This window comes from Echiichthys vipera (genome assembly GCF_963691815.1).
Source record: "Echiichthys vipera genome assembly, chromosome: 3".
NCBI lineage: Eukaryota > Metazoa > Chordata > Actinopteri > Perciformes > Trachinidae > Echiichthys > Echiichthys vipera.
Genome location: NC_139828.1, coordinates 29,913,041 through 29,930,679, shown reverse-complemented (window position 1 = coordinate 29,930,679; position 17,639 = coordinate 29,913,041). Strand labels below are relative to the sequence as shown.

Below are 17,639 nucleotides of genomic sequence, written 5' to 3'. Positions count from 1 at the left end.
CCCTCCCTGCTAACTTGCTTATTCTCTTTGTCCTCCTATTGCATCCCCCTTTTTTACACCTCACTCTTTTTATCTTTGCCTCTAAAGGACTCTTCTTTCATTTTAACTGTCTCTGTTTCTCCTTCCCCCCTCCTACACTCTCTTTTAATGCACCGTGTCTGGTTGTAAGAGAGGAAAACGAAAGGGGAAGTACATGGCCTGACTTTAAATCTTCTTTCCAGCAGATGGAATGATAGCTATCTCTATATATAATCCTACTTTGTGACTTAAGTTGAGGTATTTTTCTCCTTTGCCCATTTTCTTTACTGCTGGAATTCAAAGACTGCACAGGCCTTTAAAGTGTTGAGTAAATGCCATAACCTCAGGTCACCTACATTATTTCAAAGCCAGCTATATATTTTATAAAATCTTTGTTTGATGAAAACTTGGGTGAGAGGTAACTAACATTTTTTTTCCACACACAACACAAGATAGTTGCCAAAGTCCAGAGGGATTTGTTTATATCGGTTTGATCCTTGTAGGATTCACAAACCAAAGTTATAAACAATAACAAAGTATATACTTCATGCCAACTATTCCATTGAATACCAAGAAACCATTGAGCCACCAGTATTCAGTAGTTATAACTGAATACTATTTTTTACTTTTTGATTTCAGATATTCATTCATCCATCCATTCTGCCAGTTAACTGGGTCTGGGTCCCAGGGTTAACGGATGAATTAAAGTAGCCCAGATGTTCTTCTCCCAGGCTTCTCCTTCCACTCCTTCCTCTGGGATCTTGAGACATAAGCAGGTTACATGAGATATACATGCATTCCTGGGTCATCAAACCCAGGAACCTTAGAAACAACTGTACGACCTGATATATTCTTGGACTGCTTTTCTCCGGTCGACCTTAACAAATTAAACTCTACTATTTCAGCATCAAAGCCTTCTACTTGTCTCCTAGACTCTATTCCAACTAGGTTACTCAAAGAAGTGTTACCTTTAGTTGACACTCCTGTATTAGATATGATTAACATGTCTTTATCAGCAGGTTATGTACCACAGTCTTTTAAAGTAGCTGTAATTAAACCTCTTCTTAAAAAGCCCAGTCTTGATCCAGAGGTACTAGCCAACTATAGACCTATATCTAACCTTCCTTTTCTCTCTAAGATCCTCGAGAAATTAGTTGCCAATCAGTTGTGCGACTTTTTACACAATAATGAGTTACTTGAGGACTTCCAGTCAGGATTTAGAGCGAATCGTAGCACTGAGACAGCACTGATAAAAATTACCAACGACCTTCTAATAGCTTCAGACAAAGGACTTGTCTCTGTGCTTGTCTTACTAGATCTTAGTGCTGCCTTCGACACTATTGACCATCACATCCTGCTACACAGACTAGAGCATCTGATCGGCATTAAAGGAACCGCACTGAGCTGGTTTAAGTCATATTTATCAGATAGATCTCAGTTTGTACATGTTAACGACAAATCCTCCATGCACACTAAAGTTAGTCACGGAGTCCCACAGGGCTCTGTCCTTGGACCGATTCTATTCTCCTTATATATGCTTCCCTTAGGAAATATTATAAGGAAGCACTCCATAAATTTTCATTGTTATGCTGATGATACACAATTATATTTATCGATCAAACCAGATGTAACCCATCAGGTAGATAAACTTCAAATGTGCATTAAGGAAATAAAAAGCTGGATGACCTGCAATTTTCTGATGTTAAACTCAGATAAAACTGAAGTTATTGTACTTGGCCCCAAAGGCCTCCGAAACTCAATAACTAAATATATTGTTACTCTGGATGATGTTTTGTTGTCCTCCAGCACCACAGTAAGGAATCTGGGTGTTATTTTTGATCAGGATATGTCCTTCGATTCTCACATAAAACTAACAACAAGGACTGCATATTTTCACCTGCGTAATATTGCAAAAATTAGGAACATTATGTCTCAGAAAGATGCAGAAAAACTAGTCCATGCATTTGTTACTTCTAGGCTGGACTACTGCAACTCCTTATTATCAGGCTGCTCCAATAAGTCTGTTAAGAGTCTCCAGTTGGTCCAAAATGCTGCAGCTCGTGTACTAACTAAAACAAATCGAAGTAAACATATTTCTCCTGTATTAGCTTCTCTGCACTGGCTACCTGTAAAATCTAGAATAGACTTTAAAATCCTTCTCCTTACCTATAAAGCTCTTATTGGTCTGGCCCCGTCATATCTTAAAGAGCTCATTGTACCGTATCACCCAACTAGATCACTGCGCTCAGAAAATGCAGGGCTACTTGTCGTTCCTAGAGTCTCCAAAAATAGAAGGGGAGGCAGAGCCTTCAGCTACCAAGCTCCTCTCTTGTGGAGCCAACTCCCAAGTGTTATTCGGGAGGCAGACACTGTCCCCATATTTAAGAGTAAACTTAAAACTTTCCTTTTTGATAAAGCTTACAGCTAGGTCTTACGAGCTCTCAGCTGTGTTGCTGTTGTTATTCTTAAAGCTGCGTCCGTTCAGTTTAATGATTCTGCTATAAGCCTAGTCTGCAAGGGGAAATATTACCTTTCCTAATACTCTGAGATTCTCTCCTCTCTATGTCATTCATGTCTCATCAATGCATGTTATTAATTCAACTTCTTCCCCGGAGTTGTTTGTGCTTTGTCATCTCCGAGGTCTCTGCTGATCGTGGTGGTGCCTACTGCCGTAGTCCTGTGGGTCACTGCTGATGTTGGTAGTGCCTGCTGCCTTGGTCCTGTATATCAGGTCCCTGCTGATGGGGGTGGTGCCTGCTGCCGTGGTCCTGTGTGCTAGTCTCTGCTGGTGCTGGTGGTGCCTGCTGCCCTGGTCCTGTGTGTAGGTCTCTGCTGACGGTGGTAGTGCCTGCTGCCTTGGTCCTGTGTATCAGGTTCCTGCTGATGGGGGTGCTGCCTGCTGCCCTGGTCCTGCGCGCACGTCTCGGCTGATGGTGGTGATGCCTGTTGCTGTGGTCCTGTGGTCCTGTATGAAGGTCTCTGCCGATGGTGTTAGTGCCTGCTGCTGTGGAACTGAGTGTTGGTCTCTGCTGATCGTGGTGGTGCTTGCTGCCGTGGTCCTGTGTGCTGGTCCCTGCTGATGGTGGTGATGCCTGCTGCCCTGGTCCTGTGTGCAGGTCTCTGCTGATCGTGGTGGTGCCTGCTGACGCTTCTTGCTACTTCAATAACTATTAGTCATTTACTCTGTCACTACTTTTATAAATTATAAATTATAAAATCTGTAGCCATAAAAACACCATCAGTGGTGTATCTTGCTGTATCGTAGCTGCTATTGCCCCTACTCATCATTTTGTCATAATTATTTTCATTTTCATGTTCTGTCACCTTGGATGTGCGTGTTCCTGCTTTTCTGCTATGCAGACTGCCATAACATGTGGGTCATGTTCACATTACTATAGATATTGTTAAAGTTACTGTTACTCGCTGGCTGCTTGCATCTCTGGAAGTGTGTCAGTCTCTCTGTCTTCTGTCTATCTTTGTGTTTCTCTTTTTCTCTCTCCTTTTCTTCCTCCCCAACCGGTCAAGACAGATGGCCGTCCTCCACAGAGCTGGGTCTGTCCGACGTTCCTGCCTGTTATAGGGAAGGTTTTCGTTGCCACTGTACTCTACAGAGGAATTGTTGGGTCTTTACCTACTCTGTAAAGTGTCCTGAGATAACTTTGGTTATGATTTGACACTATAAATAAAATTGAATTGAATTGAATTGAATTGAATTGAATTGAATTGAATCCTCAACATGCAGGTTTTCATTTTTAGAAACAATCGTAGAGGCACTTAACAGGGGGGTAGAAAACATTGACACAGTGTCATAATAGCTTACGTATGGACTTTTTCAGTTTTTAGAAATGAAGCAACTTTCTGGAAACCAGTACTTTTTACAACACGTCCTCACAATTACAAAATAGGGTGATTGCCAATGACACCAAAAATGACTTACAAGACTGTTCTATTAAAGATTGTGAAATGGCTGCATGTTGGCAGTTTCAAACACATGGCCTGTGACTGTTACACATGACCAAATGTATTTAACATTGTGAAACCGAACTACTTAAAGTCCCACTCCAGACATGTTTTAAAGTATGTCAAAACTACTGTGGTATAATTAATATTTTAGAACCCCTCGTCTGGATGGATGGACAGGCTGCAACAAATTCTACAACTAAGTTATACAGTAGGTCACCTTGCCTCCTTGTTTGCTCCTGCAATACTTACTAGAGCCAACAGAGGTCACTGTCTAACGTAACTTAAAAAATATGGGTCATTATAAGCTGCTGCACAATTGACTTTTAAGGTCTTTTTTTTTTTGGTGAGGATGGTCAGATTTTTTAAGTGGAACTTCCCAAATGTGTATTACCTACACATTACATGACGCTAGACATTTGTTGGCTTTAGCTAGCGTAAAACATGTGGAATTCCAATGAGAAATTGCAGCTAGCAGCAACAGTAGTGCTAACTCTATTCTGGCCAGTCTCCTTAGAAATTACATCCGTAATGGATGATGCTATACCTGGCAAGGCAGACAATTAGGCTGTTGCAGCCCTGGAGTGGCCATCAGGTGGAGGGCTGATCAGTGTGGAGAAAGAAAGGACAGTTCAGAAGAAAGATAGAACCAAAGGAAGAGACATGGTCGAGCTGAGAGGGAGCGTGATTCAAGGAAAAAAAGCCCTGGAGAAGTACAGCTAAACGCTGTCATATTACAGATATGTTTACAAGCAAGGAATGTGGCTTGTGTAGTGTAATGTGGCATATTCACACCATAGGATCAAAACTACACTGCCCAAATTGATTGTATGTTTTGAAAAACTAATAAATGGCATCAACATTTACTGATGCTGTGTAGCAAAGTAAGAAATCTGTATTGAGGGAAATTAAATTGAAAATGTAGATTCTTCTGTCAGTTGGATGTACAGTAGCTCTACAGTTGTTACTGCTCAAGCCAATAATTGCTAAGCAAATAGCTGATTATGTCCTCAGAAAAAAAAAAAAAAAAAAAGGATTTTATTTTTGGATGTGGACCCTTTTCCAACTGTTACTTTTCAGATTCATACAGTTAATGGCGCATAAACAAATCGTTGCCCCCATAAATGTCCATCATTCTGGTTTGTTATCTACTTGTACATGAGCTTATTTCAAAATGATGAATACATGTATCTATGCAATCCCCTCCCAAGTGGCGTTCTTGCCCAAACACAACCACATAGTTTTCTTTGAATTCACAATGTTAACCACATGTTCCCTTCGTTGTGCTGTTTTAAACAGCGACTGTAATGCAAGGCTACCCTGTGCATTGACGCAAAAGGGTCCTGACAAAGCAGCCGTATGTGAAGTTTGGGATGAGCATGGGTTGGACACCCTTAGAGGCAGAATAAGGCAAGGAGACATCCAAAGGTACCACTGTTCATGTTGAAAAGATCCACTTAATGGGACCGCTCACTTAACAGGGATGCCTCCTGGACACCTCCCTGTAAAGATATCTTGGGCACGTCCAATGGGGATGAGACTGCAGAGCAAATGCAGAACATAGGTTAGGGTAAGTAAAAGATGGTGAATGTGGTTAGAGAAACTACCCTTGTAACTAAAGTGAGGCACAGGACACAAACTGTCTCCTGGGTGAAAGTCCTGGTTTTGTTTGATCCATCCGAGAATGAGAATGGGCTGGGGTGTCATCGCATCTCATTTTAGCTGCTTGTATCTGCAATGTCATTCTTTTCGTCATTATTTTCTAGTGCAAGAACAAAGATGAAGGTTGGAAGATTCACCATTACTCTACTGGGCAATAGGACGTCGGAGTGACAGATTTTCTATGTCATTTTTGGACGTTAAATTTCGGTACACTGAAGGGGTTGTTTTGCAATGGTAGGTGACGTTTTTTTCCAACATTTACCAAACGTCCAATGTTGAGCTATTTATAGTCCAAATGTGGTCATTTGTGGACGTCTTTTAACATCAAATTTAGACTATTTTTAGACTACTTCTATAATAATATTAACACGTCACTTCTCTAGGCCGCTAATGGGCCACCACCTCAAACATTCTGCATTCAGAGGAGGCAAGGTGGGAGAAGTGTCTTGCAACGATAGTGACACAAGGCAGGGCAGGGATCGAACCGACGACCTTCCACACATTGTCCAACCCACTCTACCCCCACAGCTCAACAAAAGTAGCTATAGCAACAGGTTGTTTAATGATAGCAGAGGCGCTAACATAGCTTGTTGCTCCTGACCTACATTTTCTGGTTTGGTAGTATTTGACTGTTGGAGAGTTCTGTCGTTATAAGGTGGATAGGCTACCATGAAATTACTTACATAAGTTGCATTTCCAAATAAAAAAACAGATACATGCAAAAATACATGTATGCATAGATAAATAACTTGATTATTTAAAATAAAACCGTCAAATAAAAACAGGAAAATGTAAAATAAAAATAAAAACACATCAGGTACATTTCCTGCACCTCCAAATGACGTGATCTACACGTCTATCTGACGTCCAATATTTAGTGTTTCTGCATGGTCCACATTGTTGCTGTGGCCCATTTAATATAGTCCACATGTACAGAAAGGACCCTGTATGTAGATCACTAATTTGGGTCTTGTACTGTATTGTTTTTCCTAAGCACTGACCCTGGAATAAACTACTGTAAATTGTTTAAACTTGTTCACTCATGGATACAAGATGCACAATCAGAGCTTTATCAAAGGCATACTTGCACGCAAATTGGATTGCTCGGTGGTGGTATGCTTTTTCTAATCATAGGCATTCGTGCAAATAAATGAAGTTCTTGCAATGGCTTGCTGCAGCAGCAACTTTCCAATAGAAAGTGCAACAGAGGTAAGGACATGCAGATGTAGCTTGTGTTCAGCCAGTGACTGAGCCTACACAGTGGGTGGAGTGGACACAATAATAGCAACACCTGCATGTTGTTATAATCCATTCTTGCACACAGTCTCAATTAAACACCGAACATTATTATTAGATTATTTACATTTTTGACAATCTGTTAGGGGCTGTTAAATAGTGTCAAAAGGTTGAGACCACTGTAACCCTACAAAGCATGAACTGTGATATAACGTAATGATGAGGATTTTGTAAAACATTAGTTAAGTTGTGGTTGTAACCAGCCTAAAGTGATGTAACCTGTATGAATTAACTGGTCATCCATTAGATGAGTATGTTAACTAATAGTTAAACACAGCACATATAAATGATTGAATACCTGATATTAAGAGGTGTTTTGTGTGAGGTAGCTGAGTCAATATTTCTTGGGCCAAAAGGGCTATATACGATAAAGACGGATAGTTGGAACCTCTAAAATGAAGACATTTCTGTTGCTTAATCACACACACACACACACACACACACACACACACACACACACACACACACACACACACACACACACACACACACACACACACACACACACACACACACACACACACACACACACACACAGAGCCAATGCATCGACACTGGAGAAAACCATGAGCAGCCTAACACTTCAAAAGTATCTCAATAGTAATCGGAAGACTCAAGCAAAGCAAATAACAGAGAATACAAATTCATTTTGGAGTGCTTTTTTGCTCATGCTGTGGATTTTTGGAATTTTGTCTGTTTGTACTTTGGGACCTTGGACAGGGTCGAGCATTTCCTTATCAGACTTTGTCTTCTCATAGAAAGGCTGGGACGATCTTATCCCAAATTCAGATAAGAAAAATATTATGGCCTCAGCTCTTATAGTTTTAATTTTAATTCTTATCAAGTTTATATTTTAGAGTGATTTAATTGAATATTGATATGAGTTTACACTATTGCCCTTGCTAAAAAGCATTACAATTAATAATGAAATCGCATTTAAAGTATTTAGTATTTATGTTAGTCAGGTAATTGTGTGTCTAATATCTCAGAAGTTCTTAAAGTTTATTCTGGTAAAACTAAAGTGGTAAAAATTACAGATCCTTGGGGCTCAGCTGAGCCACTAAAATCAATCAATTATCCTGGTACCATAAGAAGTGCACAGATCAATTAGAGGAGAGCTGCTGTTAACAGGTACAGTATGAGTATCTGACTCATAAGACTATTCAGTGAGTTGCTATATGGGAGCAAGTAGAGTAGACGCCTGGACATAGGCAGGGAGTAGCTAGGCGAGTCTCCTCGCCACCATCTTAAGCAGTCCCCAACTTAATACTTTTATGTTTTTATTGCTCATTTTAATCTGCACAGTTTCACTTAGTTACTAAAGGCTACTGATCAGTAGTGCTGATGGTCCCTCTCAGTATCTGCTGGTATTGAGTGGAGTCATTTAAAAATAATCCTACAACAGCAGAATGTGTTCTGGCAGTAGGAAATGGAGCACATCCACCCAGACTTTGAGTTGTGATAGGCTACACATCTGTGCATGCAATCACAGGTTTTGAATTTCACTGTGCTATGATCTTTACAGGGTTATGGGAACTATGGCTACTGAAAACATTTTCTACAGAAACATTGATATGAATCATATACTATGACCTTCACATGTACCAGATCCCAACCCAACTCAACACGTGTGCATTAAAGGGATATTTTGAGATTTTTTCTTCTGAGCTTTCACACCACAAATAAACAAATCAACCAATCACATCCTTATCAGGCTCCATCGTTTCAACCATAGACTTTATAGAGGGCAATATTTATTACTCCTTTCAACCTTGAGGAAGGTAACACATAACAGATCCACTACTCCCATTTTTGCTTTCACAATAAAAGTCCCATATAATGTTTGCCAGTGGGGACTCAACATTCAACACCTGCAACATTCATTTGTAACAAAGCTGCAGACTCTACTGTACATTAACTGGATATCTTCACCGCTAAATGAAACACTCGCCTGCAGATATTTTTCACAAGTGAGAATTCTGCTTTTTGGTGTTGTTTATTTGTCATGCCCCCAGTGAGTGTATAACCTTGCGTTAGAAAAAAATATTCTAGTGATTCATATTAAGTATTAGTCATATAGAATCCAGTGTAAAAGCAAATGTTCATAGGTTAAGGTTGATTCAGACATAGTATCAGAATAACCTTGATTTCACTTGACTTATGCTCGGATTTCTAATTACATTTATACATTACCACTCTGTTTGTCAACCAAACAGCATTTTCCACTCCAATATATTCCACCATTTATTTTACGGTTAAGAAGTATGAATTTTTGTTGTTTTCTTTATTCATCTGTTGAGCCATGATAGCTTTGAATACTTTAAGGCTAATTACCCAAAATATTGTAATTTCCTCACAATTAACCAGAAATCATTACATTTGTGTGGATTTCAACACACAGGCTTCACATACAGCTCTTTGCTTGAATTGCACACTAATAGGCTGCTGTAAGTAAAAAGAAAGCTGGGTATGCCGAATAATTTTGTAATATGTCTGTCCTCTGTGTGCAAGTTGCCTATTATGAATCTCAATCAACTTTAAAATTGTGCATACATGAACAAACACTTATTCCCACCCTGTTAACTCCCACAATTAGCCTTAATTTGGTAATGAAATGCCCTTCATGAATATCGATGTGTGTAAATGTTTTTGTCCTTCCAGATTGTATTTGTTATTGCAGAAAATGGGAAAGTGTGAGATTGAAAAGATACATTTCGTGACACTGAGGTACATGCTGGAAGGTTGAGGCAAAGTTAAAGGTATTATTTACTGACCTTCATTCGGTTGGAGTTGAAACGTTGTTACAGCAGCAGTCAATGTTCAGGGAGTAGCAGCCTTTATAAAAACTCAAATAGAAAAGGTTGACACCAGTGTGTCAGTGACAGTAGTAGGATGATTGGACACTAGAGCTCTCTCCCCTTGACAGACCTTGATAAAAGGAAAGTAATTAAATGCAATGTGACAGAAGAACATGGTGACTTGAGGCTAGCGCAGCAGATGTGGGCAGTTGAGATAAGCTTCTAATTGATTGACGCTTGCATTCTGCTTGCTTCCACTAACCACTCGTTTCTCAACAAATGCAAACATAGTGTAGAGAAAACTATACATAAACAAAATCGCACATACAAATGTGGCTTTGTGAGAGTCACCAATGGAATGCTACTGCACAACATAACATTAAGTAAAGGCCCTTAGTCAATATTTAAGTTACATTTGGACTTAAGTGCAGTAGATGGCATCTGCCTAAAGCAGATAAGCTACTCAGGTCCAGATGTCCCTCAAGAATATTATTATTCGAAATGGCTTAAAGTTTCAGCAAGGACATGCAAATTGCCAATCACGTTTGCATTTTTATAGACCAGGGGTCGGCAACCCTAGTCGAGCCACTATTGGCACGTGGTCATTTTATCAATGGCACACTAGCAATAAGTGTGCAAGAGAGGTTTTGGAAATTATGAGAGGGCCCTCTCATCTGCATGCCAAATGACCTCTTTCAAAGTCATTGCCTTGTTGTGCATGGCCTGTTATTTACTGTAGTTTGATTGACTTTTTCTCCATCTGCATTCCATGAAGACCTGCTCCACTCTACTTCTGATTGGCTAGTGCTCATTGCCTTCTTCACAGAATGCCACATTGGTGAGGAAGGAAAAATAACACTGCTTGGGTGGGTTCAGTAGATGATGGCAGGCCTAATATTAATATAGCATTCTGATTAACTAGAACATTAGGAAAATGGAACTTACCTCCACACCATCTCCACATTTCCCGTCTGCCACTGCACTCTTCATCTGTTCAATAAAGGCAAACAGTAAACTATGTTTTAGACGGAACAAGCAAAACAAAAGGAGAGGTTTAATGCTCTGTTTTCCAGCGTGCCATCTTACCAGTTTTAGTCCAGAATGTCATAGTTTTTAAATGGAGTATTACCTTGATAGTGCTGTGGGCAGCCCAGTATGCATCATTCTTTGACATTTAGTCAAAACTTATTCTGCCCTTGAGTTGGCGATGGAAGTTTACATGTCTGATTAAGAAACTTTTGAACTCATTGTTATAGTTACACATTTTTTTACTCAGCTGCTATCACAGTTAATCTGGAACATACTGTACCATGTAACTGATCTGTGAGATGCTTTTTTAGCATGAAAAACAATCACATGAACAATGCATTGTTGCTATAATAAATTTGTCCGGCAGTAAATATGAACAAGGGGGATTGTTAAAAGGAAGCGTTAGCTAGTGATGTCAAATGAAGCTTCATTAACCATTTTCTTTGTTGTGTGAGTCCACTAGATAGAGCTCTCTGTTCAACAAAGGGTTGAAAACACACTGAATCACCATTCTTTGAGCCTTTTTTCTTTAAACCAAGAGATCTATCTAGTGGACTCAACAAATACAACTAATGTTTCATGAAGATCCATTTGGACATCACTAGCTTTATCCCAACAGTTGAAGACAGTGACTGAGTTTGATCCAGAACTCATTTAACACATTAACATGGCAGCAACTCCTGTCTCCATCTTTGTTCACTTTCTGCCAGTGAATTTAAGTCAAGCCGCTATGTTTTTTCTTTCTCTTTGTCCTCTGTCAGAGACAGTTGCTGAGTTGCATTCGTGGTGGGAACTGCCCCGGACCCAACGTCAGCTCGCTGCAGTTGCCGGGAGATGTGAATTTCTTTGCCAACCAACTGGCTGTGCCCACTATGGAGTTTGCCTTCGAGCAGACCAAAGCAGAAGAGGTACCCAAACCAAAACACCACTTTTTCTTTGACTTCCACTGCTCTCATTTTGCCTTCCGATAGCCTTCTGTTTTAAGACGAAGTCCCTCATTGACTTACTTGAGTTTTATGCTAATGTGTACGATAACTGTGGAGCAGATAAGATGCTCTAATACATGCAAGACACAGTCACATCTTGTTTCTCAGCTGTGAACGGATTTATTTGGATAAATGGTTGAGTTTGCCATGGGCCACCACTTGTTGATCTGAAGCTCTTAATTGGAAGTAAAACTCCTTCTTGGTGAGGAAACATACACTTTTCAGTAGTCTGTTTGTATCATATTCTGAAGAAAAGTGTAATCTTTAAAGAACAAAACACCTACAGTTTGTCACTGCAGTGATTTGTCCAGCTGTGGTCATATCCATCTGCTGCCAATAACACTGACACATTATTTTACGTTATATTAGTATTATTTAGATATCATAAAATATTTCAAGATAATTTAGAATCTGACATACTGCGATATGACTCTATACAAGTAACGCATATACATCAGAGTTTACAAATTATGCATGCCCCATTTACTTCTATCATAAATGCAGTATTGATGTTTGTTGTACTGCCTTGGGGTTGAAACACAGAGATTTAGAGCTGGCTAAGTCGGCCCACTCAAATTTGGAACTACTGGGTAGGACAGCAACTTTGAGCTTAATTAGCTCGAGAGATCTTCATGATGTTTATCCGCCCCCGAGCCATCCTCGCAACCTGAAAATAATAGGTAGCTGAGGGTGAAATCCAGAGCACTGGCTTTAGGAAAAGAAAACCCTAGTTGATCAGTCTGATACATATGCTCGTCTCTGTAAGGGAAAAGTTCAGTATGCATACATAGCATTAGCTTAATAGCATTTATACGGAGCTGCAGTGATTAAAAAGAAGACTTTCTGAGACTTTCAGAAAGGCTGAAAGGGTAAGATAGGTTTTATACTTCATTCCTTCCTTCATTCCATCTCAGAATCACAACTGAATAACATGCCTGCCTCACAGTAGAACTTGGGGAAACATTATATATATTAGGAAATGTATGAAATTTCCTTCATAATGGAGTTACCCAGTTACAAAACTTTGGACATTGCGGTTCATGTTGAATGCCTCAACCTCAAACCTTTGAGGCACCCTTTGTAAAATATCAAATATCGAATCATTTATGTGATTATCATCTAGTCTTAAAAATATATATATCGTCCCTTGTTTCCCTTGCATGGTGTTCGCTGGTAAAATGTGTGCACCACATTAAGTTCAGCTCTTTTCTGCAGATCATGTAGCAGAGCGTAAGTTGGAGGCAGCTTTTTTCTTTTTTTTTTAAGCGGGCAGAGAGTGATTTGAGTGGAGCAGGGTGAAAGCTCAGTTGAGTGATGTGATATTGAGTGGTACGGTGGGGAGCAGCTTTGAGCGAGGGAGCAGAGGGAAGTTTATTTGATGATCATGATGATAATCATTATGATGTTGAATTTCCCCTTTTATTTATTTTTTTTCAAATAGCTATTGTTTAAAGCTAATTATAGTGCCACATGTTACATGTATTATGCAATATCGTACATGGAGCACTGATGTTGAAATCCCTCTGTTGGCTTGGTTATTGTTTTTATTTATTTCATTACCTTTTATTCATTTCCTAAAAAAAGTTATTAAAAAGTTGATAAAAAGCTTTTACCCCCAGGTCTAAAAGTTAGCCTGGAATCTTTAGTCTGGTACCATTCATTTTAGATTCCCAAGGTGTGTCATCAACATTGCAGATCAAAATGCCTCTGGACTCAATTGGGTAGACCTAAAACCAATCAGAGCATCGAAACGTGACCTACAACCAATCAGAGCAACAAAACGACAAAGTGCTGTGACACATGGAAATTGAGGCTGTGCTTGGTCCGCTTTGAAACAGAAAAAAAATGCTGGCCGTGTCAACTTTGTCAAATTACATTACATTTCTGGGGGGAAAAATGTGAGAAATAGACAATACAGTAACATAATCTTGATTCATATTTGATCAGCACTTCCTAGTTTGACAGTTTGATCTGAGTTTTGTGAGTATTTAAGGAGAACATCAGTTGCGTCAGAAACTATTACTGCTAAACTATTTGATTGGTTTCCCCAGGATCTGGCCAACTGGAATTTGTCCTGAATGGGCAAGGGGCCAGACGTCCCTGCCAGAGCAAATAAAACATGAGCTCGGCCGATTAATCTGGTTTCCAGGCTACCTAAAAGCAGGAACAAACATACATCACTTTGATAATTTATGCCCAGTTCGGACAGAGTATCTACTCTCAGATGCTAGGTGAATATAGGCCCAGGGATACATCTTAAATGATGCGCTCAACTGTGAGGAGAAAGGTCAAAAATCCTGTAGGCAGGAAGGTAGAGCAGCGACCTGCATGTATTATTACATAAATATAACTTTCCTCCCCGACACTTTCCTCTCCTCTTGAGCTACTTAATGGCATAAAGTTACACTGTCACAATGTAGAGACAGTTGTGCATCAAAAGTGTCAGAAGCAATGTATCACCGCGCTGAAATAGTAGTATGGTTATCATCATTTGACAGCCTTCTTGGGTGAATTTTGTTGCTGCAGTTCATAGCAAATGCTATGTGTGGGCCGAAAAGTATGTTTTGAAAGGCAGATGTCTTAGCACATAGCAACATAATCAGGAATAAAACTTCTTTTGTCAGTTTGCATTGTTTAGGAGCTCGAAATGCCAACACCGCTGTCAGTTTGTGAAATGTTTGGTCCGATTTCCCCACAGTTATTTTAAACAGTTGTCATATTTTTAACAATCATATACTGTATTAGTCATATCTCTCTTTTTTCTCCCACGCACTAACACAGATTGTGGCAGGCTCTTTGGTTTTCCCTCCTTGACACATTAGCAGTTGTCATGGTGAATGGCCCTTATTTTAAGGAGTAGGCAATAGACCTGTGATAATGAATTTCCAGATTATCTTCTACTCAAAACGAAATTATACGAGTATAGAACATGTGCAATGTTGGACTTTACTCAAGAACTGCACTTAAGTAACTTTTTTTAAGGATTATTTTTTGGCAGTTTTCCAAGCCTTTATTATATAGGACAGACAGAAAATGGGGTGAGAGAGAGGGGCGGAGACATGCAGCAAAGGGCCGCAGGTCGGAGTTGAACCTGCTGCCTCGAGGACCTTCAGCCTCTTCACATGGGGCGACTGCTCTAACCTCTCACTCACCGGCCGCCCTAAGTAACATTTTAAGTTATGCATGCTTCACTAAATTGTATTGTTTTATTAATTGACTCCACTGCATGTATGACCAGATACAGTGGTTTCTAATTACTTTTCAGATTAGGATTTTACATAAAGAAAAACGATAAGCCTATAAAGTACAGCACATTAAGATAAACACTAGTGGTTTCCACTCATTTGGCTTGTGGCAGTTCCACCAACAAGACTTTTAAAAGAGTTTGCTGGCATACAAGAAATGTAACTGTTTTTCAGGTGCATATTTTACAACTTGTTCCACATATTCTTTGCATATTCAAAAGATTTACTGTAGACAGAGACTATCGGTGCAACATGATAGTTAAATGCTCGCTTGCTGTTAGGACATGGAAGATGTGTTTCTTCGAGGAATCATCCCCTTCAAGTAATCCATGTGATTCCTCGATCTGGTAAAACGTTACACGTGCCTATCCCTAGTAGATGGATTGAGGGAAAGTGGCTTTGTCAAACAACAATAACTCGTACTTTGTTTTCTCATTTTGTTAAACAGACAGGAGTTTTAAGTGTGTCTTGAAAGAAAAAATGTGGGTTTTCAGCCTGTGGCAGAAGATGGCCATTGACTCTGCTGCTCTGATATTATTAGGCTGTTTATTCGACCACTGTAAGGACCGAAATGAGCAATCACAGGGTCCACAGACTGACCTTAGGGCCAATTATTCAGACACAAGAGGAATGGTTTCACCAGAGTGTAGGGTTTGGTCATGGCTTGGAGGAAAGGAAGCAGCAGTTCCCTTCACTGCCCTGTAGTTCAGCACCATCTTGAGCTGGATGGGAGCTGCAACAGGGAGCCAGCGTGGTAAGCAGAGAAGAGGAGTGGTGTGGGAAACATTGTGAAGTTGAATACCAGGCAGGCAGCAGCATTCTGAACTAGCTGCAGAGGTCTGGTGGCAAATGCTGTGGAGGAAGTAGTAGCGGCAGTCCATGTGGGAGATGTGTCTGCATGAGCGTCTGGTACACCTCCCAAGTGAGGAAAGGACTAATCCTGTCCTGTCCTTGGTCACAGGTAGGCTCCTACCCTGTCAGAGTTGGCATCACCTCAACATTACCAGTATTGATGGACAGGTCTCAGTGTGGACCTGCCGTCCTCCCAAAGGAAGGCAGCTCAGACAGCCATCCCAAGATATCTGGCAGGCAAGCGGTGATGAGTACCTTCACCTGAATATGAATGAGGTTATAGCAAGAATAGTTGGATGTAACAGCAGACTCGTCACTAAACTAATAGTTTTTTTTTTAACAATTAATGATACAATGGCTATTCAAATAAATAATGAAAACTAGAGACTATCTTGTGATAGGATCACACCAGACGCAATGGCAAATCCGTCCAGGAGCGTGACCTGGTGGGGCAATGGCCCTTTTCTTACTTCCTGCCTCCCAACTTCCATTGCCCTTGCTAATACAACACCTATCTTCGAGGTCCGCCTCCATTTTGATCTCCACTACCTGTAAAGTTTCCTGACTGCATCTTGCACGGTTATCGGGCCATAGGCATTAGGTTAGGGGGTCCCCTTCCCTACTTCCGGCCTCCTTGCTCGGATTGTAAACTTTGATTTCATTTGGATCTCAACTATACACCTGCAAAGTTTCAACCTCTAGTGGTCCGGCCATAGTAATTATCACAGGAGCAAACAAGGATGTAAGATGACATAGTTATAAGAGCCCCAGACCCAGAAGGTTTTGGTGGTGGATTGGTTAAAGAACCACGAGAGTTTCACCCAGTAGACCGAAGTTCATATCTCATGTGAAACCAAAAGTTAATGGTAACATTTTCTGAGCTAACCACTTCCATACATGACGTTGTTCCATCGGTGACGTACTTCCTCCTGTGACTAATTTTATGCCAATCCATGATCTTTTTCTAACCCTAACCACATAGTTTTGTTGCTTAAACTTAAGGAGTTCTGTTATGAGGTACTTTCAAACTGCCACTGCCCAGCCATTTCACAGCACTAAATGGTAAATGGACTTGTACTTATATAGCGCCTTTCCAGTCTTCTGACTACTCAAGGCGCTTCACAGTGTTTGTCACATTCACCCATTCACACAGACATTCACACTGATGGCAGTGGACATCTACATGCCATCTAATCTGATCTAACCATTCACACCACATTTACACACCCATGCGCAGCACGGGGAGCAATTCGGGGTTCAGTGTCTTGCCCAAGGACACTTCGACATGTGGACCGGGGGAAGATGGGGATCGAACCACCAATCTATCGAACAGCGTACGACCCCCTCTGCCACCAAGCTACAGCCGCCCCTACACTAAATAAAATGCATTAAATGTAGTCGTCATTCCCAATCATCCTATTCTGTCATTAAGGTATGTGGATGTGTTTGGTAATGGCACATAGCTCTTGTGCGGCACTTCTCGTATCAAAGCTGCAGATGTATCAACAGATGGCTGCAGGGGTTTAATGAACTGAAGGAGAATCTTTTTATACAGTATAAAGCAAATATGGACAACAGATACTTTAAAGACTCATATGAATTTATACGTCAATGCTGACTGGTTTACTGCAGTCCTACTTTGGTTAAAGGATCATTGAATTTTGTTGTTTTCACACCTGTCTCATTTGGAGCGAGTGTATCCCCCCAAGGATTGGTTGGTTTAGGTATAGGTTATCTATTTGGGCAGGCTGTTCTTTCTTTGTAATGTCTGCTGTTGCTATTGACAAGCTGGA

General features: G+C 40.4%; 1 protein-coding gene across 1 annotated transcript in view; it reads left to right on the top strand.

Annotated features, from left to right (window-relative positions):
* naaladl2 (N-acetylated alpha-linked acidic dipeptidase like 2) overlaps positions 1-17,639 on the top strand; it is a gene marked incomplete at its 3' end in the record, with an annotated part of 492,390 nt that overhangs the window by 291,918 nt on the left and 182,833 nt on the right. The window contains exon 11 of the mRNA XM_083911485.1: positions 11,525-11,671. Within this exon, the coding sequence (XP_083767611.1) occupies positions 11,525-11,671 (147 nt within the window). The remainder of the gene's footprint in view (positions 1-11,524; positions 11,672-17,639) is intronic.